The following is a 24,131-nucleotide window of genomic DNA, read 5'->3' as shown; positions in this document are numbered from 1 at the left end:
GGCAGTTTCCTGCCTGGGCAGGGCATTTCCCTGCTGGCTTTGCCAGGTACCACGAGCCAAGAGATAAGAGCTCAGCATCTCCAGTCATGTACAGGCACCCAGCTGTTGTGGGGGTGAGGCAGTGCCCAGTGGGATCTGCTGGGGACATGCACAACACCAAGGGTGAAGGATGCACAGCCCTTGTGCTGCTGCTGCAGGGCTCCCACAACTCTCCTCAAACAACAACAAGGAGTGGTGAGCAGAGCTCAGCCCCTTTCACTCTGACAAAACATTCCCCCCTTCCTCCTCACTCTGCTGCACCAGAAATGTCAGCTAAGTTCTATTTCCTTCTGTCCATGAAAAGGCTAAACCTGGACAACAGGCCCATGTTTGCTGTGTCTCACCTAGATGCTGAAGGTCCTTCTCTCTGTAGAGGCGAGTGACCCTCTCCAGCAGCTCCCACTTCTCACAGCAGCCTTTGTAGTTGACGAAGTTGCGGGCGAGGATTTCCTTCAGCTGCCGCACCGAGAGCGCGTTGATGTCCCCGACGCTGGTCAGGTCAGACAGGGAGGCCTTCCTGCCCAGCACCAGGTTATCCTCGGAGTCACTGGACTGGGGGGAAGCACACAGGGAATCATTCATGCCCTCAACACCCTGAACTGTGATTTCAATCAGCTTCCAGCATGTGTGTTAGCAGGGATTCAGGTTTGGATGTACAGAGAAGTGGCTACTCTGAATTCATCTACCAGAAACACAAATCTTGAGATAGAACTTAATAATTTCTGCCATGGTGTCCAAGTGACACCAGTTCTTTCTGTACGTGGAGGACAAGATGATGCCACAGAAGGGGTTGATTGGGTTTGGTCATTCTCAGTTACTGTTCGTGTCTGGTAGCAAATCCAGCCCAGGAAACCTGGTATTCCCTGCCATCCAATCCCAGGACACACAAACCTGTATCTCATCATCTGCTGCTGCTTCTTCTGCTGCATTCTCAGCTGCTGTTCCACAGGCTGGGCTCGGAGGCACATGACCATTGGCCTGGAAGAGGAAATGAAGCTTTCACCAGCTGTGGGTTTCTGGAGGGAAATCAACTCCAGGACAGTGTCACTGCAGCCCCTGAGCTCTGGAAGGACACAGGCAGGACAAGGCACAAGCCAGGCACTCTCACAGAGGGTTTTTCCTGGGCAGCACTTGCTGAAGCTGAACCTTTAAAGCCCCAGTACAGAACTCCAGGCTGGATCAGGAGGAGACCAAATTTATACACAAATCTGTAATTGTGTATGTGCAGTCCTTCCCTGAGGGTCACACTGTGCTCTGGTGGGATCAGAGTTCTCAGGGCAAGGCTCTGCAGAAGCCTCCCCTGACAGCTCAGATCTCACAGGAACCAGGCAAACACCTCCTCAGCTGGGGTCTGGAGTGGGCAAACAGTGAGACAGTGAGGGAGCAGCAGTGACAGGGCTGGAGGAGAAAAGCTGGGCAGTTGCTTTGAACTCTTGATCAAATGAGCAGTGTAATTTCAGCTGACTCACCCCCAGCAGCCACTGCTCCCTCTGGTTTCCTACTGACAAAGAGACTGTAATGTTACCGTCCCACTTATCCAAGTGGGGACTTGTTAATATTTACAGAGCCCAAGAATAACAATCAGGATCAAAGAGCCTGAACTGCAGCACCATGTCATGCAAGTCAGGACAAGAAGCTGAAATGTATCATGGGGTAGTGAGGGAAGACAGCAGAGCTGGTAAAAACTGGAATGGCAATATCTAGAAAAACAGGGAATGAAAATGCCTTTTAATGATTTGTAAAAAACATTCTCCCAGGAGAACTCTTCTTTTGAACTAGATAAATCTGCTGAGGAAGCAGAAGGTACACACATTTTCACAGCTCTGGCCCACAGGGAACTGAATACACCCATTAACTTTGTAACAGGACAAGGAGCAGATGTCAAACACTGAGTAAACTTTCCTTTAGCAGAGAGCAGAAAAACAAACAAAGCAAGGTCAATAAAAAATAATTAAACTCAAATGCCCCTGCCGAGGTTCATCAGAACTGCAGGTTCATCATAAACCAAGACTTGGCAACAGACTCAGGGTTTGTCTTTTATTGATCTGAGTGCAGGAGACACCAAAAACCTCACCCAGCCCCCATCACCTCTAATCAGCTCCTGCTTTAGACTGTCCTTGTTATCTGGCACAGGAATTAAAGAACAGCATCAACAATTTAATTACACCTACAAACACGTGCCAGAAGCCATCAGCAAGCACCAAAGGAAGCATTCACAGGAGCATCTTGTGGCAATGGAAGTGTGGACCAGAGCACCAGAGAAAACACATCCCAGAGCAGTGATGATGTTCTGAGAGTGAATGCTCGAGATACTCAGCACTGCCCACCAAATTCAATTCCATAATGAACAGCTCATCAAAGTCAGTGACAGCAAGTCACAGCTTTACACAGCAAAACCACGTGTAACATCCTAGTAGTTAATCCAAAAATGGACATGAATGAGTTTGCAAAAGATGGTTCTGGCCAGAGATTGTACCTGTTGGTGTTCCTGAGCTTCTGAACTCGAGATGGGATCTGCAGACACTGAGGACTCATCATGTGAGGTAGGAGAGGCCAGGCTGGCTGGGGGGTGACTCACAAAGTCTTGCTGTTCGCGGGCACTGGTATTAAATGTGTTTGTTCTTATCTGATCTTCCTGGGTAATTGCAGGCTGCTGGCCAAGAATCAGGAATACCAGGTCCTCCTTTTCACGACAGAACTCTGTGGAAATCTCATGGAGGGCCAAATAATCTCGCAGATCCTTCACCTTCATCTTGATCAGCTCCTCCCGCTGAAAAGCCGTGGCTCGGAAGCGCTGGCAGAGGTGGCAGAGCAGGGGCCCACCCTCGGGCTGGTTTGAGCAGGACGTGCAAAAGTTCTTCTTACAGTCCAAGCAGATGTGCTGGGAGACAGAGGGGAAGAGTCAGAGCCAGCCCTGCCCTGTGCCAGCAGCACATGGTGCCACAGGCAGCAAGGAAGCAGCAGCTGCTCCTAAAGCACAATCAAACCCTCCAATCCATGAAAAAGTGCCAAGTGGTCACCCATGCTCCTGGAGGAGAAAAAGGATTGATCCCTGAGCAATCACTGAAGTCTTAGAGAAGCCCCTTTCCCAGTCCATTTACCCAGAATGAAACATGATATCCTGACAAGATTCCCTCACACGACAGGAATTTTCTGCACCTGCTCATGCAGTTTAAGCCAGAGGAAATTGAGGCAGCAGACTTTGAGTGAATTCCAGCTGGTTGTGCACACTCTGAATTCCAGCTGGTTGTGCACACTGTGAATTCCATCTACTTGTGCACATTGCTCTGTGCATTAAGAAGCTCCAACATTGAAGGAACTACTTAAAACCATTTCTCTTTCATAAATACCTGCTATGAATGACGTTCCTCCCTCCTTTTTTCCCTCCAATTTGCTGCAATCACAGAATGAATCTTGGGTTCATCATAAGAGGGACAGGGAACAGCAAGGTCTCACAGACATCAAAGAATCTGACATTTGTTTATACAAAAATAGCTTATTTTGAAAACAATATGCACACTTTATACCAGTTAGTGCTAGACAGAAAGTGTTGGAAGTTTTGGAAATATTATGCCCCAGACATTTAAAAACTTTACAGATTGAATTCTGTTGTTAAATGTTTATATTTGATACTGGTTCTGATCTTGTCACTCAGGGCTTGATTTTCAAAGTTCCAAGCACTCACAGTCCATGCTGACTTCTGCAGAAACTTGACTGCTCAACCCTTTGGAAAGGCAAATTCTACATTTTCCAATAGGAACAGCAGCAGAACAGCCACATTATGTGTCTGTTGAAAAGTCCTGAGGGAAGAGAGAAGTGGTTTCAGTGCTGTTAAAAATGCCAATTCACAGTCTCAGAGGAGCCAAGCACCTCTGTGGAATCCTGACATCCTGATCCTTCAGAGCTGTGCGAGGAAAAACACTCAGGTGGAGCTGAAGTAATAAATACAAACTCAAAGACAAAAAACTGGTTTATGAACTGCTCTAGTGATTGAAGAACATCTCTAACTTCCCAGCTGAAAGAAAGCAGATGTTTTACAGGTGCAAATACACTACTTGCTTACTAAAGCTCTTTCTGATGCCCTTTTTCAGGCTGAAACCCTCCCTGCTCCCCAGTTAACACCTCCAGGCCTCTCATTTAGGGCCTGTACTACACTCACAGTGACACTAACTGGAAAGAATCCCAATTTCCTGCTCAAGCATTTTCAGACTTTAACATTTCTACCACAGAGAGAAACTCTTGAAACCTTATCTCAAAACTGCAGTTTGGGGGCCTGCCAAGGAAAAGCAACTTTCACCAATCACAAAGCAAGGCAGGAAGTGCAATTTCCACAGAACATCCAGTTTGAAGGAGTTTTCCTTAACTTCATCACCATAAAAAAAATTAATATGCAATTGACTTTTTGTGACCCTGTGATTGCAGGAGCAGTCCTGTTCCTTGGGGAATTTTTAGGGCAGAGACAGGAACCGATGGCTGTGTGTGCCTAGAGCAGGAGAACAAAACAAATCCACAAGGGCAGAGAAGTGGAAAATAACCCTGTTGGTAACATTTCCCTCTGAATCCCCCATCTCTGACATGGGAGCAATCAGATGAACTGAGATTTAAAAAACCCAGCACAAAAACTGCACAAAACAACCCAAAACCTTGAAGCAGCCCCATTTTCTCTGGCAGGGGAAGCCTCCCCATGGCCTGCAGGTTGCCAAAGTGGCTCCAGAGGGAACCCCTGTATTGCCAAGGACCTTCCACCAGCCAGAAAACCCCCACTTGGGCACTCCCACCTTGAGGTATCACAAAGCAAGCACAGCACAAGGGCTCTTCTATCAAACATGCTCTTGCAGTTAACAGTAATCCTGCCTCAGTTATCAAAGGATGCATTTGGGAAGTGAAAATAAACCCAGGCATGTCTCTGACTTAGCAGCTCAGCACTAGGATTTATCTTCAGAGAAAAAAAAAGCACCTCCCCAGCCTGTATCTGAGCAGCAAGTGTTTAAACATGGATATTCTGGCTACATCTCAGCATCAAGCAGCTCTTGCACTTCACTGAACTCTGACTGAAAGAGCATTAATTCAAGGCACTGTGTTCTTCACAAGGATTAGTTTCAAATGCTGTTGTGCACATTAAAACTTTCCTAAAAGGTCAGGCCACATCTGCCTGCTGCTCACTGACAGCACAGCCAGCATGGTCAGACAGCCCTGAAATGCTTTATGTGGGGGGGTTTTGTTGGTTGGGGCTTTTTTGAAGCAATCTAAGCTATCCCTATGGTCACCAGTGCAAAAGGAATTAATTTTTATCCCCTGTATTTCAGCATAAACCTTAACTGGACACTGCAGTTCACAGGTGCTGCCTCTCCCAGCAGAGAATGCAGTTTTCCATGCTGTCCTTGCAGCACTGTGAGATTTCACACGCTGCTCCCTCCATAGCAACAGCACTGAGGAATTCCCATGGCTCACAAACACACCAGGGTGTTCCAAGGGATGTTTTTATTACCCCAGAGACCTCAGGGGTGAGCTCTGGCAGCCCCTCCTCAGCTGTTCCAGCATTCCCACCTGCAGCACGGGGCTCCAGTCACCCCCAGAGATCAGTGCTCAGGAGCTGGGCAGCAGGAAGGTGGGAGGAGGTTGGGGAGCCCCCTTTGGAATACAGAATATAAACCTCAATTTCCCTGACAGCCTGGAGCAGGAGCAGCTGGACACAAACACAGGTACAGACAGCAGAACCCACAGGAAAAGGATGAAGCTGCTGAGGGCAGGAATGTTTTCAACAGCTTTGGCAGATCCTCTACAATTTGTGCACCAGAGCATTCCCTCTCCTGTTAGAGAGCTCAGCTGGAGCCACTGATGGCTCTGAACAAGACACTGCTCAGAGGGCAGCTCATACAGAACAGGTATTTAGGAAATACTGGGGCGAACAGGGCTGTGCTTCTGCTGCTGAGCTCACAGCTGCCTGAAATGGTTTCATTTCAGAATTATCTTCATCCACTACTTGCAACCATGCCCAACAGCAAGTGCTGAGTCCAGAGTAACTCTCTCCACAAGCGTTTGTGAGGACATGTGGCTGAATGAGGACAATGTCAAAGACAACATTACAGAGCCATGAGCAGGGAGGGCCCCACTGCAGCTGACCCAGCACCAGGAGCAGGCTCAGCACACTCACACACCCCACAATTTATCACCAGAGTCTGATTCCTGAAGCAACTGCACTTCTCAGTGCAAAAATGCATCAACACCCCTGCTGCCCTGGGAGCAGAAAGCAGCAGCTCTGCCAAGACCCACCATTCCTCATATGTGTGTCCTCATGCATAAATAAAAAGTGCAAGAAAAACCAATTTATGAACTTTCCCATATAATCTAAAAGGGCTGTGGTGGCCAGAATTTACCATTATTTTTAAATTCTCATATATTTAAGTTCAGTGACTATAGATCAGACACTTCTTAAGCCACAGAGTGTGGACACAGAACACTTTTCCTCAATGGAACATTTTCAAGCAGCACTAAAGGACCCACCATGTCCAAATAATGCCCCAGGCAGGGTCTGTGGTCAAATTAAGTCTTGTGGTACCAATTATTTTTGGCATTTATACACCCACAAATCAAGTTTACAAGTAAGATAAAATTGATCTGGGTTTGGTCTGGGGCTATTTTTGCTCAGCAGTTCTACACACACCCTCAAAAACTTCACTGGCTTTTAGTTTGAGCAACAATTTTTGGAAAACAGATCTTCCTTTACTAAAAGCACAAACCTTATTAAACTTTTTTGCCATAATATTTATTTTTAAAGGATATTAGTGCTTTTAAATAAGAAATTTAATAACTTATGCTCAAGTTAATGCTTCTTTAAGTGATTATCAGCAGTTTGGCCTCCTCATTGAGGAAATCTGCTGAAGGATTTCCAGTCACATTTGTCACTCTAGGACACAAAATAAAACAATGTGGACACTGCACTCTCCAAGGTAAAAAAGAGGGAAAGTTTCATTCTGACTCCAACATTTATAGATTTCCAAAAGTGAGAGTGGATTGGAGGGTGACAGTGCCACCTCTCCAATGACACTGGGCAAACCAACAGCCCATCAAATTTCTCCTCCTCCATAAAAGAATGCAAAACAATAAGTTATTTACATAAAGTGTGTGAGAAAGTTCCTTACAAGAGTGTAAATATCAGAAGGCTTAGAAAAACTTAAACACATTAATTGTGACAGAATAACTGAAGACCCAGCACCAAGGTGAGCTGTCTTTTCCCATATGGGATGTGCAGAGGATTTGTGTATCAAATGTGTGTCTGTAGCAAATGAGGGCAGGGCAGGCTCAGGACTCACCTTGCTGGAGGAGCTGTCGAAGTGCATCCCACAGGCTTTGCAGCTCTGCTCAGAGGCAGTGGGAGAGGGGAAGGAGCTGTAGCCAGGGTTGGAGTAGGCCTGGGCTCGGGCTGCCGGCGGCAGCTGCATCTCCTCAGGGGAGCCATCCACACAGAACCAGTTACAGCAGCTTGCCCACATAGTACCTGCCAGGAAAACACTGTCAGAGGGCTGGGACACTGCCTGGCAGCTGAGGTGACAGCAAAGCAGGAAGTGCAGGTCAGTGCCCATCCCTGGTTCATTTTTAACAGCGTGTTTGTCAGTGTTGATCCTTCCTCTGACAAGTGCACACAAAGCCCACGTGCTCAGTCCAGCATGATGCAGCTTTGGTGAAAAGGGACAAATAAAGATCAAAAGAACTCTATTACTGAAACTTCATAGAGTTAAGAGACTACAATGAAGATAAGATAAATTTTATGTGCCATATGGCTGTATCAGATTCTGAGTTTGCTCTAACAGGCTGTTTCTATTTCACATAAGCTGCAATACTTATCAGGATGTAATAATGCATCAGGAAAAGAACACAAAAGCTCAAATTCTATGGCACAGAACAGTTAAATAAAATCAGCAGCAAGATGGCTATTCCTCAGCTTTATCCTAAATCTCTCTACAGATTTACAGCTACAAATCCAAAAAGATAAAATAAAAGCAAGGACAAATGAGCCACTGATTTCACACCCTGCAGTTCTAGGCTGAATTTACAGCATTACAAGGCTGAACCATCACACAGCAGGTCAATGCAAGCAATGTAAGAAAATCAAATACTGGCTTTGGTAACTTGCTTGGGAAAACAACGGCAGCTGAGACACAAAATCATTTGTTTATTTTTTTCAAGTCAAATTTTGTATGTAAAATATACACACATATACACACACACACACTTACCAAAAATCCTAACACAGTCCAGTGCAAAATGCTCAGTTCCAAAGTCTTCTCAGACCACCTCTGCTACAATATTCCAGAAATACACTGCTATAAACTTGCTTTTGGGAGTTTACAAAGAAATCTGAATTCATCCGGGCATTCAGTTTCTGGAGCACACACCATGTGTCATCACTTACGGGTAAACTGAGTACAAATTGCCTCCTCTGCATTTCTGCTCTCACATGGGAGTTCCTGAACTGTTTCTTTTATGTCTTAAAATCAGCTCCCTCACTGATAGTGTTCAGCAACTGCTTGATTTTATAAACTTCTGGAAATAAAACATCTCAGCTGCACAGCCAATTCATAGCTTGTTACTCAGTAAGTATTGCCACTGTGAAACTCCACATTCCCAAGGGAATGGGACTGGGAAGGGAATCCTAAATGTTATTTCTTCTTTTTTTAAGCTGTGCTGAAACTTTGGGGCTGATGTACTTGAATTGGGAAGCTTTTGCACTCTGGTGCAGTTCCAGTATCTGTTGCTTTAGTGGCATCTTTGATCCTTTCAGAACCTGGCTGAATTTGGCTGGTCAGAGTCCCTGCTGTCCTGCACAGATGCTTTTCAAAGCCCACAGTGTGAGCTGAGCCAGGAGCCCTCCCTGCAGGCTCAGCACATTGCAGAGTTTAAACACAAATCTACACATTCACACCATGGATTCGTGGTGGAGCTGACTGCTCATTGCTGCACTGGAAATGACACCAGATCTCAATAAATAGTGTGGATTGCACTTAGGCTGGCAAGGAGATCCTAATAAATACACAGAGGAAAGCACTGCACCAACAGAAATAATCTATCATCCATCTCTATTAGCTTTGCCCTGCAATCAAACACACACTTCAGATGGCACAGATAAAAGAAACAATTACCCTTTTTCTCTCTGCACGTTAATTTCCAAGCTCTCTGTCCCACTCAGAAGTTAACAGAGCCTTTCTTTTGCAAAAATACAGAATTTCTACTTGAAATCACGTTCTTTGGGAGGTTTAATTTGTTCCTAGGAATCACAAATCTAAACAACATGAAAGCTGCACAGTCCAACAAGCATTCACAGCCTCCAGAGCAGTGGAAAATGCATCCAGAGTTCAGCTCCCTTCCTGTTTCAAGGATCCCAGCAAGCTGAAGGCCACCCACGATAACAGAATACACAAATGCTACTGCCTGCCCCCAAAAACTTTGTTTTCCTAGAAAAAGCCTACTAATTCACTCTGGAACATTGCAACATGTCAAACACTGGGAAGAAAAACACAAGGCAGTGCACAAACTGGGATAAAATAAGACAGAGCTCAGCATTCAGCTGGGGTTGTAGCTCTATGATTGCCAGGAATTAAAAGGCCAACAAAAAGCTCAGATGTTGCTTTAAAAGAACCTTAATCCTGCTCAACTGCAAAAGCATAGAAGGGAAATGCTCATAAACAAACAACTTCACAACCAGGACTGTCCTCTGATCCATAACATTTTTCCAAAGGTATAAAAGGAGTACAGATGTAAAACACCTCTGTAGCTGCCTACAGCTGCACTAAGACAGCAGCAAGAAATACAGGTAAGATTCAGCAGCTGATTTTCCATTGCTCTGGGCAGGATCAGCTTTAGAGCCAAGGAAATGAGCACTGCCACTGATAGAGAACTCCAAGTTACAAGCAGAATGCCTCAGTGGAATTTCAGGATGATCATTTCCTTAATAACTCTTACAATGTTTGCTACAGGAAAATTATTCCCTTTTTTATTTTCTTACCCATCTGGAGGTACGTGGTCAGCACAGCCCAGGAACTGCTCATTTCCATGATGGATGGATGGATGGATGGGGTGGATGGATGGATGGGATGGATGGGATGGATGGGATGGATGGATGGACGGGATGGATGGGATGGATGTTACAGATGTGGCAGTCTGAGGATCAGAAGCAGAGAGTCCTGCCCTGTCTAAATCCTGTCAGTTCCATGCAAAGGAGCTGCTGTTCTGCACCCAAGGAGCTACACCAAAGTGACAAATTAATGCCCAGATAAAAGAACACCCAGTGGAAAGAGCTGCGTGTGTGTTGTGCTCCAGGGTTGGGAAAATACTTCCAGTAACTTGGCTAATAACAGTGTGACAGCTTGGAAAACTCAATGACAGCATGGATTTCAGGAACATCTTGAATAAAAGATGTGGACTTACTGGCACAGCTGCCATTACAGGCACTACTGATAGCAGCATTATCCTTGGACAAGGTGCCTGCACTGCCTCATGGAGCCACAGAAACAACTGCTTGAGCCACACAGCTGAGCTGGGTTTGGCAAACTGGAAGCTCCATGGCAGGCACCCAACAGTGACTGCTGGCAGCCAAAAACCACCTGCCCTAAATGCTGAGTGCACGTTGTGCCTGGAGCATCTGCCAGGGCAAAGGGAGAGGGAGTTTCATCAAGGGTGGAGACACAAGATCAAACAGTCTATCCTGGACCTGCAAACACATCCACCCACGTGGCAATCAGCACCCTGGGAAGGGGTGTTTCATCTTCTTTCTTCAGTTGCTTTAAGGAAAGCCAGAAGAAATCCAATAAATGACAGGGAGGTGGTTCCCATGGACAAAGTGGTGCCAGCACTCCACCATGCTCTGCTGGACTGCTTTTATTGATTTGATTATTTATTTTTCCAATATGAAGCTGTGCATGCCATGACTCTCTTGACTGGATTTAAACAGGAGAGTGAAATTCATTTCATCCCCAGTTCATTAACACGTTCTACACAATGCCAAGAGTTCTGTATTAATTTAATTCTGAAGGAAATACCAGTGATGTCAAAGTTTTCCTCCCATACATAGTTGAAGACAGAATTCATAATGCAGGTCTGGATTCTTATACTTCCCATCTTCATTTAAATAAGTGTTTGAACTCAGGTTCTCACTCCATATGCAATATCAGTGCCCTACCCTTGCTAGCTGGAGTTATCAGGGATCACAGCCTCCACACATGATTTATTACACAATTATTACACATGCATGTGTAATCAATGGATTTCATCAAAGGCTAGGCTGTGGCTGCAGAGGGAAGCTGTGGTTTATGTTTGAATATAAAATCTGCCTTTATTTTCCTAAGGGTACAAACAACAAGGGACTAGAGCAAGCCAAGGAACATCTCAGAATCAATGAGCTCCCAGCTCTGTATGATAAAGCTCTCAAGGACTGGGTCTGGCTCCTTTTCGTGACTGCTCAGGAATTCAGCAGCTGGAATGCAGCAGCACCAAGAGACACTTGAATCAAGAGATCAAAAGGAACTGAGCTCCCAGGAGCAGCTGATTCTACTCCCACACGAGAAGAAACCACAGCAGCAAGTAGTTCTGCTCCTGAGAGGCCTTTAACCACTGGAACAGCAGGGCTGATGACCCTTGAGGCTACTGCAGATGGAGCTGGGTGCCAAAAAGGGAGGGAGATGCAAGAGAGCAGCTCTGCTAGGGCCAGCTTCCCTGCAGTGCTGTTTGCTCAGCAGCCCAACAGCTGCCTCACACCTCCTCTGCTCACCTCAATGAGCTGCTGCTCCATCAGCAGCTCCCTGAAACACCCAGCTCCTCTCTGCCCCTCATCCACAGAGAGACACCTCCTTTCCTTCCCATCCAGAACCTTCTACAGCCTTCAGAACCTGCAGTGAGCAGCTAGAGATGCTCCACACCAACACAGACTCTGTGTCCTCCACAACACCAGTGAGACAATTTCAACACCACACACCAATCCTGGGATAATGCTGAGCACAAAATCATTTGTTCCTGCCACTTCTAGCAGCCTGAAGATCAAGGAAATTGTTCAGGAGGCCAGAAGGAGACAGTGTGGCTTTAAAATGCTCATGTATTGATAGGTTTCTTTTAAAATTACTATTTTTGTTATTAATCCCTGCAAAATGGATCAGATCTCACTTTGATGAATGCTGTTTGAAATGGTTGAAGTATTTAATGAGTTAACCACCTTGGTGCCCCATTAATAGTGTTGCACAATTGCTCATTGTTACAATTTGCTACTTTTTTTTTATTTCAACAAACCTGCACTGATAAGAAATGCCTTGCTAAAATTAGTTTCACTAATGACCTACCACTTCCAAACTGAATTCATAGTAAGGTCAAAAAAACAGTATTTGCTTGATAACAGAGCTATAGAATAATCTGTTCAAATGCCACTTATGCACAAAGCATTATTTTTATCAGCCTTTGTTCCAGGCACAGACCTGAATTATGATAAATGGGAGCAGCCATATGTTGGGACAGCTGGAAAAGTCAGCAAATGAGCCACTTGCAGAAGGGACAAGGGAAGGAAGCAGGTTGCCAGTCTGAGCATGACATTTGCAGACGTGGTGTCTCAACCAGTACAGAGCAGGAGAAAAGGAAGAGATGGAACACAAATCTGTCATAAGGAATGTACATCTAATTTACTGTATAAAATAACTGGGCTGAAACTGTCAGATTTTTATGTAGGGATAGGAAGAATATGTTTATGAGTAAAGGTACTACTTCACCTGCCCAAGGTGACAGCATGCACACGTTGAAAAAATGAGTAAATAAATACCAGCACTGGATCACAGCTAGAAACAGGAGTGTTCAGGTGGGGGAGACACAAGAAATTGTGTTATGGAAGGAGGAAACACTTTTCCATTTTGTTCTGTGCCTTCCAAAAGCTTGGAGACATTTCCCATCTTTAATCATCTAAATATGCAACAAAGACAAATATTTAATTGCTCACCAGTCTGATCAGCAACTCTGATGTCAGTTTAAAACTCTTCAGGTGAGACCTTGGTCAGCTACAAAGGCAGAGAGCTCAGGTCAGTCCGCACAGAGCAGAGTGTCCAGGATTTCTGTGTCCCTCTGGCTGTGATCCTGTGCATCCAGGAGTGCCTGTACTGTCAGACACATCAGGGGGTGCCCTTGAACAGCACCCACATCCTCATGTCCAGAGGCTGCCCAGAGCAGGCTGGCACTGGCACCCCATTCCAGGCGCTGCTACACCTTCCCCACGGGACGCGCGCAGTCCCTGGCTGGAACTGGAAGCGCAGCCCGTGCCCAGCAGCAATAATCCATCTTCAGCTCCTCCTCAGCACAGCTGCACCTGTGCTGCTCCACCCTGGAGATGCCTCCAAAAGCCTCCTGTGTGTGTGGGCTCAGCAGATCCCAACCATACAGGCAGGAGCAGATCCCGAGCGTGGCGCACAGCTGGATTGCTGCGAGCCCAAAGGAAGGGACCTGGCCACGCACCAGCATTTTAATGAAGGAAGTGACATCCATTTAGCAGAGAGCAGAGAGTAAACAGGGCAGCCCGCTGGGGCAGGGTGCAAGGCAGAGCAGGAAAAAGCTGGAATGGGGCCACACAGCTCTGCTGAAATGCCTTCAGCTGCTGCTGAGCCCAGAGAAGCACCAAAAATCACCTCCCACTTGCATGCTTCAGAGGAAACCATGGTGCAGACAAAGCCCCTTTTATGCTGCTCTAACCTGGTTTACACTGAGCAGTCCGTTTGCCAGGTAAGCCCCTGGAAAATTGGCTTAGCTGAGAGGAAAATTATGAACTCTTATACACATGACAAAAATCCAGCAGGTATTTCAAGAGCATTTTGCAGCTGTAGCAGGGCTTATCAGTACTGCCAGCAACAGCTGATGATGTTCAGGAGGTTTACAGACAGATCTCCACCTGAAATCCCACCAGCACTGTTACAAGCACAAAAGATCTCAGCTTCAAGCACCTCTTTGAAACTAGAGAGCTGCAATTCCCATTTGAAATGGAGAAAATGGTTTTAGAAAGCTGTGGGATTTATAGAGCATTGCTCAGAAAGCTAATTCCAAAACAGACACCTTCTCACTTGACTCCCAGCTTTGCACCTGGAATTGCAAACTTAACTCTCACCCACTTTCCCTCTCCTCTGTAGCACAACACCAAATTCCCCCCCATTTTAACATAAGAAGCTTGGAAATCCTACTTTGTAAGGAACTAGATACCTGGGGTGAGTATTATTTTAATATAAACTGTTTATTTTGACCCAAAGTTGCATTTTATATATTGAAAAATATTTAGATAAAAAATTCTTTGTGCTATTAACTGTAATTAGGTTTCAAGACATCTGCCAAGATGGAAAGTCAACTGCCTTTTTCTTGTGCAAGTCAGTGACATTCTCCCAGCAAGTTAACAGAAACTAAAACAAAGTCATTAATGAAATCATGTGATTTTAGAAAATTATTTTTCTTACCCAGTCTATCTCAACTCCTTAGTCCCATACCTGTTCCCAAGGGACATACTGTGACCTTGGGCTTATCTCCCTTCCACTCTCCTCCTTGCTGAACAACAATTCAAAAAGCTGCTGTGCTCTTTCACACTGGTTTGATATTCATCAGCAAGGCTGAATTAAGTCAGTTGTAATTATAGCATGAACCAAGTCAGGAGGAGAAGAAAGGACACTCTGGAGAAGCAAGATTCCAGAGTGCTGTTTTGTTACCATTTCCAGCATCCTGCATGGCTGGATGTGTCTCTATCCTTAGTCTCACACCCAAAAGTGTCACTGAAAGTGGAAGCTCTCCACCAAAATGTCAGCAAGGAGCAGTCCAGGAATCCCAGACTATCCCCTCCCAACTCAGCCAGTCCTTTTCATGATGGAGAAAAAGCTCCATGCTGGACTTTCTTCTCTGTTCATTCCTTTCCTCACAGGTTTTCCTGGATTCAGCTGCATGGGTAACTGCTAAAACTGTAATTCCAATAGACAGCAATAAATCCTCAATGAAAACCTGAACATTTAAATAACTGTGCAGCTTCCCTGACCAGCCCTTCTCCAGGAAGGGTCCATCCCATCCAGACTTCATCTCAAAACCCACCTCAACCACTCTTCCATGACAGCTGGGGAGGTTTCCTGGATCTGTGCCCACCTGGAAGTCAGAAAGAGACTCCAAAGGCACAGCAGGAGCTTTTCAGGGAGTCTTCCTCCTCCTCCTCCTCTCCACACTACAAATACCTCCCTCTCTCAGCACATTTTACAACGCCCAGAATAGAACCTTACTGAAAATAAGTTTCTGCTGTGCTGCAAAACACTGCTGTGGACCCAGTGACTTCAGTGTTTGGGTATTGCAAACAAACAGGAGCAGATCCACAGTTTAACCAGGGAACAGCCTGGAATCCCCTCTGCTGGAAGGTGATTGCACCATGGGAAAAGGTAACCACTGGCAGATGGTTTAATGATACCCTTCTCCTAAATGGGGGAATTCAGGGAGCTGGAGAAAACAGGGGAGGAGAAAGGATATAAATTTGTATTTTTATCACATCTCGAGTTCCCTACTTCAGGTAAAAAGAGATCAAGCTATTTCCATTGGAATCCTTGGCACAATTACACATTTTGTTTCATTATGACAACTGCATAAATTACATATTCACCAACAGTTCAACTTTGGAATGAAGCACAAGGATATGGGGGCATTTGAAAGGAGAAGAGAGAGGTGCCTTATCCCAGATACAGCTCCTCAAATTTGGGGTTGGAAAAGACTAGCCAGAATTACATTCAATTTCCCTGAAACTGGGATTACAATTGGCCCTAAAGGTCCACATACTCTGGGCTATCACTGTGTCTCAGGCACCCAAAATTCAGAGTGTTTACTGATAAATTACAACACCAGTTGGAAATCCTGGAAATTATTTGTCACGCCAAGCTATGGGTTTATTTTTAACCAGTAAACTTCTAAATTTCACCCCTCCAAACTCAAAATATATGCTCCAAACTCCTCACATGCCAAACCTTCTCTCCTCCCCACCTTATTCCAGGAGCTGCTGGTAGAAAATGAGCCTAAACCCCATGGAATTTATACAAGTGGAAAAGTGTACGTGCAGTAGGACTGGATGCACCACAGCTCTGTGCAGACTGGCAGGCAACCTCTAACCTATTTAACTGGAGCCTGAAAAAAGATAATTTTTATTTGGCTGGACTGAAACAGATCTGGATGTATATAACTGAGGCACATCATAACAAATACAAACACTGCAGACTCATTTCATAGCTATGCCTATTCCAAATTAATCTGAATTCAAATCCAAACTAGGTGCTGAAATAGAAGAAAATGCAGCTGCAGATCTTCTCCTTCGGCACACACGTACACAGAGCAGCTCACACGTCACACCTAACACAGTGTGGGAAGTTCTGCCCTCCCAGGCTGCAGAAATACTTAGAAATTAGTCAGCAGCTAAAAAAAGGTCCAGGATGTTGAGTACAAACCTGAGGACTGGTTTTGTTCCTGAGATAACAAAAGACAGTGCAATAAAAAAGTGAGTTTGTTTATGGTTTAGTCACCTTATCTGTGGACAAGGGAAAATACCCCACTCTCATCTGAAGGAAGTTAATACAGGTGGAACTTTGAGAGGGACTTTGAAGTTGTACTCTTAAAGCATTTCCATAAATATTATCCTTGAGTCAATCTCCATTTAGCACGGAAGCATCTGAAATTCAGAATTGCTTACATGCAGCCCAGGAGAAAAGCTTGAAAACTGAGGAGAAGTTCAAGCCTCAGCACCCAGTGTGTGGCAGCAGGACAAGCATGAACTCTCTACAGCATTCATGGGACAGATGTTGTAGAAAAGTCCATTTCCAGCCATCTGCAGCGTTTGTTTCTAGGACTGGAAGCTTCTACATGGCTTCCTTCACCACCATCCTTGTTCGACTGCTGTGCCTCTCTCCCTCCAGCCTCAATCTCTGCAGGAACATTAAGGACTGAGAAATCCAAAACAAAGCAGCCTGAAATCTGGCCTTTATTCAAACAGAAACACGAACAAACCCAACAGCCATCTGGTCCCATGGTTTTGGTTGCTGAGTTGAGGGGGCACATCCTGAGGAGATTCTGCAAGAGCTCACACGGGGAATCACAAACCATTCAAGTAAACATTTGTCTCTGGGAACTAAAGCCATGATCCAAAAAAAGGCAATTCTCCTTTATTGCCACACCTCTATACATCAGTTATGGCAGAACATTTATGTTATTTAATCATTCTTTAAACCTTTTAATCACCTGTGTGCAGCACCCACAGAGGCAGGAGGGGCATCCTTGGATGGCAGAGCTCACCTAAACTCACCCAATTAATGGGATCAAACAGAAAGTGCTGAATGTGGAACCCCAGTGGGATCCAACCCAGAGAATGTCATTTTGCAGAAGAGTGAGAGCACAGCAGGAAAGGAAAGCTTCAGCCAGGGACCTGCATCTCCTGGATTCCCCACCTTTGTCACACAGGGGAAATTTCCCATATATGGCCCAAGCCAGCAGGGTCACATTTCAGTGCAGGCTTCTGGCAAGCCCAGACATTCAGACATCATGAGTCAGTGCTCCAGAAATCACTGGAGTTTAGAAACCAATAAATCTACTTCATTTTGGTAGGGTTTTTAAATTCACCTTCTGTTGGGGTTTTATCTTCAACCTTTGCAGTACACAGGCACCATCACATTTTCATTTTGCTTCTCTGTAACAGGCAGGAGCATTTCTTTCCATTCTGGAGGTTTTTTGCTTTGTAAAATGACAGACAAGATTTTCATATTAGACTAAATCCTGGTGTTGGGGCATGAAGAATAAAACCAGACCAACTATCATGGAGGCTGGGAACACAGTAAGCTGTCACACAGCCCTCTCACAACAAAGAATATTTACTTTTTAAATAAAACCTCAAAATATCTTCACTTCTGTCCTCAGATCCCAAACAAACAACAATTTATCTGACATTTCAGCAGAACCAGACAGGACTGCTTCCAGTAAGAAATTCCCTATGACACAATCTTTTCCACCACTGACCTGATAACATCAGCATGACCTTTCTTCTCTTTTAAACTCTACTTTCCTCAGTTCAATAGGTCAGCAGAAACTGACCCATTTTTGATTACACAAACAAAATCAGATACCACACATTCCTATTTAAAAAAAATAAATAAACTCCAAATTTCAAAAAATATCATTAGGAAGTTATTTTCAGATTAGCAATGAAATAAATAATGTGGGACAATTCAGGGTGAGGATTTTTAGTTTCAGTTTCCAGCTCTGTGAGTCTGGGCCACTTCAGTTCTCTGTGCTTGAGCTTTCCATAAGCAAAATACAGACAATGCCCCATCAGGGAATGGAATCAATATTGCATTTCTTTAAAGCAGTACTGTATTCATAATGGAATGAAATACTTTCAGAGAATTACAGAGCCCATAAAAGTGAGGCACTTAAGGGAAGAAATGTGAGTGAGCAACCTCCTTGCAATTCTGCAGAGCATCCTAACAATTTTACAACACAGAATATTAAAAAAAAAAACAACAGGATAAAACAAGATGATTTTGAGGCCAAATTCATGTTTGACATAAGTGCAAAAGACAATGCAAGTCCTGTTCATTTCTTGTGGCTTTTTTTGTTTGTTTGTTTGAACTCTTTCTCAGTTCACAATGAAAATTATGGCCAACATGCAGAATAAAGAAGCTTGTTTTTACTTAAAGGGGAATTTCAATTTAAAAATAAAAGTTTTACTGACAAATGTGGCCTTAAAAAAAAAACACCACAAAACAAAAAAGACAAACATTCTTGGGACTTAAGGTGTGAAGGAGGCAGCATGCTGTCAAATTGCTGGCTAGGAAAACATGAAGGATTTTAGATCTCAAATCTTTTGTACATGTTGTAAAAAAACCCTTTTCCTTAGAAGTTTAGAAGGTTTTGTCAATACATTTAGATTGTTTTGTCCAATATCAAGGATTAAGGCTGATTAAGTGGACAGTAACAATTTATACCGTTTTCTTCACATTTTCTTTCATTAGGGGAATTTTTAGGAAATACCACCATGTATTAGATTTAATGTCAAGCCTGCATCTCTTATTCCTGCCAGAGCAGTAAAAGCTTTAGCTCATGTTATTAAGAGCCACATGCAGAAGTAAAAAAGCAAGCTCAGGCCTCCAGAACAATGTCTTACCAAGTGAGTTTGGCTTTGGGCAGAGCAGCACTGAGGGAGACAGGCCTCATTCCAAGAATGATCATCTTACTTCCCTCAGACAAAGTAAAGCCTTTCATGACCCAGGCTGGGCTCTGGCCTACATTCTGCTGGATGAAAAGGCTTCATTATATGCAATTGAACACATTGTTTGAAAACCTGATAGAAATGGCCTTTACCACAGCAAGAGCTGAACAAACTGAAATCATGCAATGCTAAGGGTTCCAAGGGACCAAAATGGCAAAACTGCATTAAATGTGATGTGTGTTCTCTCTAAAACACACACAGCTGAAACTCTGAAATAGGTTTTCACCCATGGCAGAGTTCAGAGATGGTATCAGGGTGAACAGATGAGGTTATTTGCAGATTTAAGGTGCCTCTGAAGGCAGATAAAAAGAAATGCTGCAATTGTTTTGTTTCTAAGTGTGTTATTTTGCCATAGACAAGCAGTCATTTATAGGTGCTTTGAATTCCAGCTGCACTCTCCCTGCACACCTTGTAGACATTCCAAGTTACTCCTGAAGCCTGGCACTGAGCTGAACAACATATTTCAGTTCTTTCCAGGAATTCCTTCACTCAGAATGAAGAATGAATTCCTTAGGTATTTCCATTGCAAAAATCTGTCTGTCATCTGTATTCAGGTCAAAGGAGCAAGTAACAAATAGTATAAATAACAGCAGGAATAGAAAAGTAGTTTGCCAAAAAGCACACTAATAGTTTGTGCTTTATTTTATTAAATTAATGTTTCAACTTCCTCTTGTTTCTCTTCTGCATTAGAGACAAAATCTTGCTCCTCCTACCCCAGAGCCCCCTGCACAAGAAGATGCACAGTGACAGATCCGGTCTGGCTGAGGTGACAAGGAATTCCATGATCCCCTGCAACAACTGATCAGCTTTTCCATCTGAGAGACACCAGGCATGGATTATGCAATCTCAGCCTCCGTCTGACTGGCAGGAACCTGGCCCTGAGCTCCAAGAGCTTGAAACAGCCCCTACATAAAAACCAGCTGAGATTTCTGCTCTTTGCATTATACAGTCACAGGGGACTTGGAAATCTACATTTTACTTGGAATCTGAAAAATAAACTGTTTCCAAACTCTCCTGCAATGCTTGTGCAAGGGCCTCAGGACAGGCAGGGATCTGGCCAGCTGTGCCACCAGCCACAGAAGCTGCATTTTAGAACTCGCCCTTCTCTGGAACAATTGGAACTTTCTCCAGGCTGCAGTCTGCACACAGAGCTCAGTGTTTCCCTGCAAGCACACAACAGCTCCATTATTGTTTAACTACCAAAAACCAGCTCCAACAATCTATCAAGCTTGACATTCTATCCATCTCTGCTGCTAGACCAGACTGCTGGGTATATATATAGGAAGAGGTTCATGGATTCAGTAAGAAAAAAGTTATTTTGTTAATCTAAACAGAGATTTCCCTTCTTTTAACCATTTATTTGTCATTTTAAAAACCATTCAGGAACAGAGGCCTGTTTTTCCTCAGATTATCAAATTCAAGTGTCTATAAAGAAATCTATTCCAGCAGATGAATAAAAGCTCCTTTTTAAGATACATATAAACCAAATTCAAAGGCAATCCCACAGAGAAGGAGTTGCTCACTGCCTCAGAGCTGCAGCACCAGCTGTGCTCCCAGCCTGGCCATGATTATTTAACACCAAACTACAGCAGAGCATGAAGCTGCTGCTTATCACCCTCCATGCCCAGGGACAGCACTGCTGGGCAGTTTTCCAAGTAGAAAAGCAGCTTTCCATGGCCCAGGCAAAGTCCTGGGAAGCACCAACACTTCCATGGAAGCAAACTTATTAATGCATGATGCAACCCCTTGGAGGATGACCTCAAACACAGGAATTGCTCATCTGAGTGATGTCAGCAAGCCAAGTCTCTAGGGGAAGGACATTTGGCAGCCATCCTCTGGTGCCAGCAGTCCTTTTGCTTTGAGCAAGGAATTTTGACATCAACAAAAACTAGCATCACATCAGTTTCAGTCTGGAATTCTGTGGGATGCAGTTCCTGACTCATCTGGGCAAAAGCCAAAGCAATAAAAACTCAAGTGGTGTGGATTTAGTGATGCCACTTGTGACACTGCAATTTGAAATCACCCCTGTGTATATATAGAATATATAATGCCCAAAGGAGCCATCCTTCTTGCAGCAGAGGTTACCATGCAACAAGCTACTCCCAAAAGAGAGTATTTTAAATTTAAATTACATTTAATGAGTTTCAAATCTCACTTAGCATCAGCCCAAACTAAAAGATTCAAAACATATGCTCCTTAAGTATATTCTTATAAGCACATCCCACAACCTTCTGAATATAAATAAAAAGTGGCAGCATTAAAAAAAAGCTGCTGTTTAATGAATATTTTAATCTCCACCGAAATAAAATGTGGAAATTCCTATTCTAAAGACTATTTGGCAGAGGAGCCCAAGGGCATTAGAGAAAGAAGCCTGGTTAATATTTTTGAGTAAACTGAAAACCTCAAGAGCAATTAATGTGAAGAAGTTGCAGATTTTACAGGCACTGAGAAGAATTAACAGCATCTCAGAACACCAATTCTTTCTAAAGAAAGTCCCTTATGGGAGCATAAATGGAGCAAGCCAAAAAGGCCTTTCAGAGGTTAGAATGAGCCATCTCAGTTCTGAGGAACCCAGCTGAGAAAGACGGAAAAACCTAATACAAAATCTCAATTCTTGATTTGACTGTCACACTCTTGGTTTCTTAAAGAAGAGGGTAATTTTTCAACCTTGCAATGTTGCTTGAACACTAAATAATCAACTTTAGAGGCACCTACCAGCAGGGGCTTAGAAACCTTTGCATGCAGGTGAGTCCTGGTCCTGACATCAGCCCAGCAGTGACACGATTGGATTGTCCCCACCTGTGAAACAGAGATTCCACTCACTCACCCCTGAATGCCAGCTCGGGGAAGTTCACACTCCCAGCCCCTGGGTTTGGTAAGGACAGTTCCTGGGAAGGGGAGGGAAGCAGGATGGGAAACCACAGAGAGGGATTGTCAGGGTTAATGACTGGAATCACTCTGGGGAGCAGGAGCCAGGCTGGGGTTTCACAACAGGCATCAGGGCAGGGCTGGGGGAACATCTGCACCAGGTAAATCCATGGGAGTGCAGAGCACAAGGCACAGGCAGTGAACAGCAGCAGCAGAGAGCTCAGCAGGGCTCTGGCTGCACCACTTCAGAGCTCAGACTCCATCAGCATCCAGGTACAGCTGGGTTATGGCTGTAGTCAGAGCTGGGAGCAGAGAGAACCAATTTCTCTGACCTGCCCAGAGGTTCCCTCTCCCTGCCCAGCAGCAGGTCACACACAGCTGTGTCCAAAAAAGAGCCACATGCACACACTTCTCTGCAGTTCTCATTATCCTGCTGCCCACAGCATGTTTCATTAAGCAAAAGTACTTGGTTCAATGTATTTTGATTTCTTATCTTCAGATCAGGAGTGGTCAGAAAGTTTAGAGAAGAGATGGAGCCGGGGGATTTTTAATTAGGTGATGTTCCAACCCAATCCACTCTGTGATTCCATATCCTATGAAAACCCACTAGAAGGGACAGCAAAGTAGCCTAACCCTAATTAAACACCATTTTTCTTACAGTGACACCATCCCAGCCTAGGTGAGGAGAGCATCCCCAGGCAGACCTGAGGACACAAACTGCAGTGCTGGGTCAGACACAGCCTGCCCAGCTCCACTGCCCCTCTGAGCACGCACGCAGAGCACACAGACCATGGAAATCTGCTTCCACCCCTCCAGGCAAAAACTGGTTCAAAGTCCAAACTACAGGTTTAATAACAGCACTGGCAGCTCAGCACATGCTCCAGCCTAATTGAAGAGTTTACAATCTCAGTTGTAACTAACAACAAACTGTGGTGCAAAGTTGCACAAGAAGTGAAAATTACACCATTTAACAAACAAACAAAACAACACAAACCCACACTGAAATCAACAACAGTAAACAGGAAACTGAAGATGTGAAGAAGACAGATTTCTGTCATAAACTCAACTAGTGACCACTAACCTCCCAAAAGCTCACATCTATGATGCCTTTGTACTCTCAGTGCAGAGCAGGGCTTTCAGCTCTCATTTTAGGAGCCAAATAACATGGTACCTGCCAGTGAGAAAGACTGAGCCTCACTGGAAGCCATCCTACTTTTTCTACCCTACAATTAAACACAATACTTATGTGATGACTTCAAAACTATCCCAAATTCAGCAAAAACTTGAGCAATTAAGCATTAACCCATGAGCACCACTGTCAAGGCAATCAGCCTTTAATGAAAAGCCCAGTGGCTACAGCTGAGTGGATGTGCAGGCACAGAGTGTTGAGCTGGGTAAGCCTGCTCCAGGATTCCCAGCCCCAATGGGAAACACAACAGCCAAAGGTGATTGTGTTGGTTCATTAGACCCAGTTGTGCCACCAAAAACAACTGTGATTAAAGAGAAGGACTACAAGATCCCCCTCTCCATCACTGTGGGCATAAAAGAGTTAAGGAGATTCAGTATTTGATGGGTGGAGATAGAAAAACCAAGGATCTGGAATTGTAGGAAACATTTAAAGCTCATCACAGCTTTCTGCTTCACCCCTCAGCTCTGGAATAATGGGGGAACAGTGGGAAAACAAAGGATTAAAACTTTTTGTTTGTGCAATCAGGTACATGATCATCTGTCTTAAAATCTGAGCTTGGAAGTTTTGAAATACAACCCAACAGAGTGTAAACACAATAAAATACCAACTTAAAATGCACCCATCACCTCCCATCCGAATGACATGGAGAGCTTAAAAAGCTCCTTGGAGATCTACCAAGCTCTTCACCAGCTCCACAGTGAGGTCAGAAAGGACAGGAAAGTGCCACAGGTCCCTGCACTGCTGTGGAGCAGCTCCCCA

The 24,131-nt window shown here is 44.4% G+C and overlaps 1 protein-coding gene across 3 annotated transcripts in view; it reads right to left on the bottom strand.

Moving 5' to 3' along the window:
* Positions 1 to 24,131, bottom strand: part of RFFL (ring finger and FYVE like domain containing E3 ubiquitin protein ligase) — a 29,356-nt gene that overhangs the window by 3,787 nt on the left and 1,438 nt on the right. The window contains exons 2-6 of one of the 3 annotated variants that reach the window (XM_030962596.1): positions 22,031 to 22,114; positions 7,353 to 7,537; positions 2,516 to 2,920; positions 931 to 1,017; positions 384 to 591 (exon numbers count right to left, since the gene is read on the bottom strand). In XM_030962596.1, the coding sequence (XP_030818456.1) occupies positions 384 to 591; positions 931 to 1,017; positions 2,516 to 2,920; positions 7,353 to 7,532 (880 nt within the window). In that variant the 5' untranslated portion in view covers positions 7,533 to 7,537; positions 22,031 to 22,114. Of the gene's footprint in view, positions 1 to 383; positions 592 to 930; positions 1,018 to 2,515; positions 2,921 to 7,352; positions 7,538 to 13,009; positions 13,070 to 22,030; positions 22,115 to 24,131 lie in introns of those variants that run through there. The other 2 variants (XM_030962598.1, XM_030962597.1) reach the window with 2 other exon arrangements.

Source organism: Camarhynchus parvulus, chromosome 19 (genome assembly GCF_901933205.1).
Source record: "Camarhynchus parvulus chromosome 19, STF_HiC, whole genome shotgun sequence".
NCBI classification, from domain to species: domain Eukaryota; kingdom Metazoa; phylum Chordata; class Aves; order Passeriformes; family Thraupidae; genus Camarhynchus; species Camarhynchus parvulus.
Note: the sequence above shows the minus strand (reverse complement) of the source record. Positions and strands in the feature narration are given on the sequence as shown.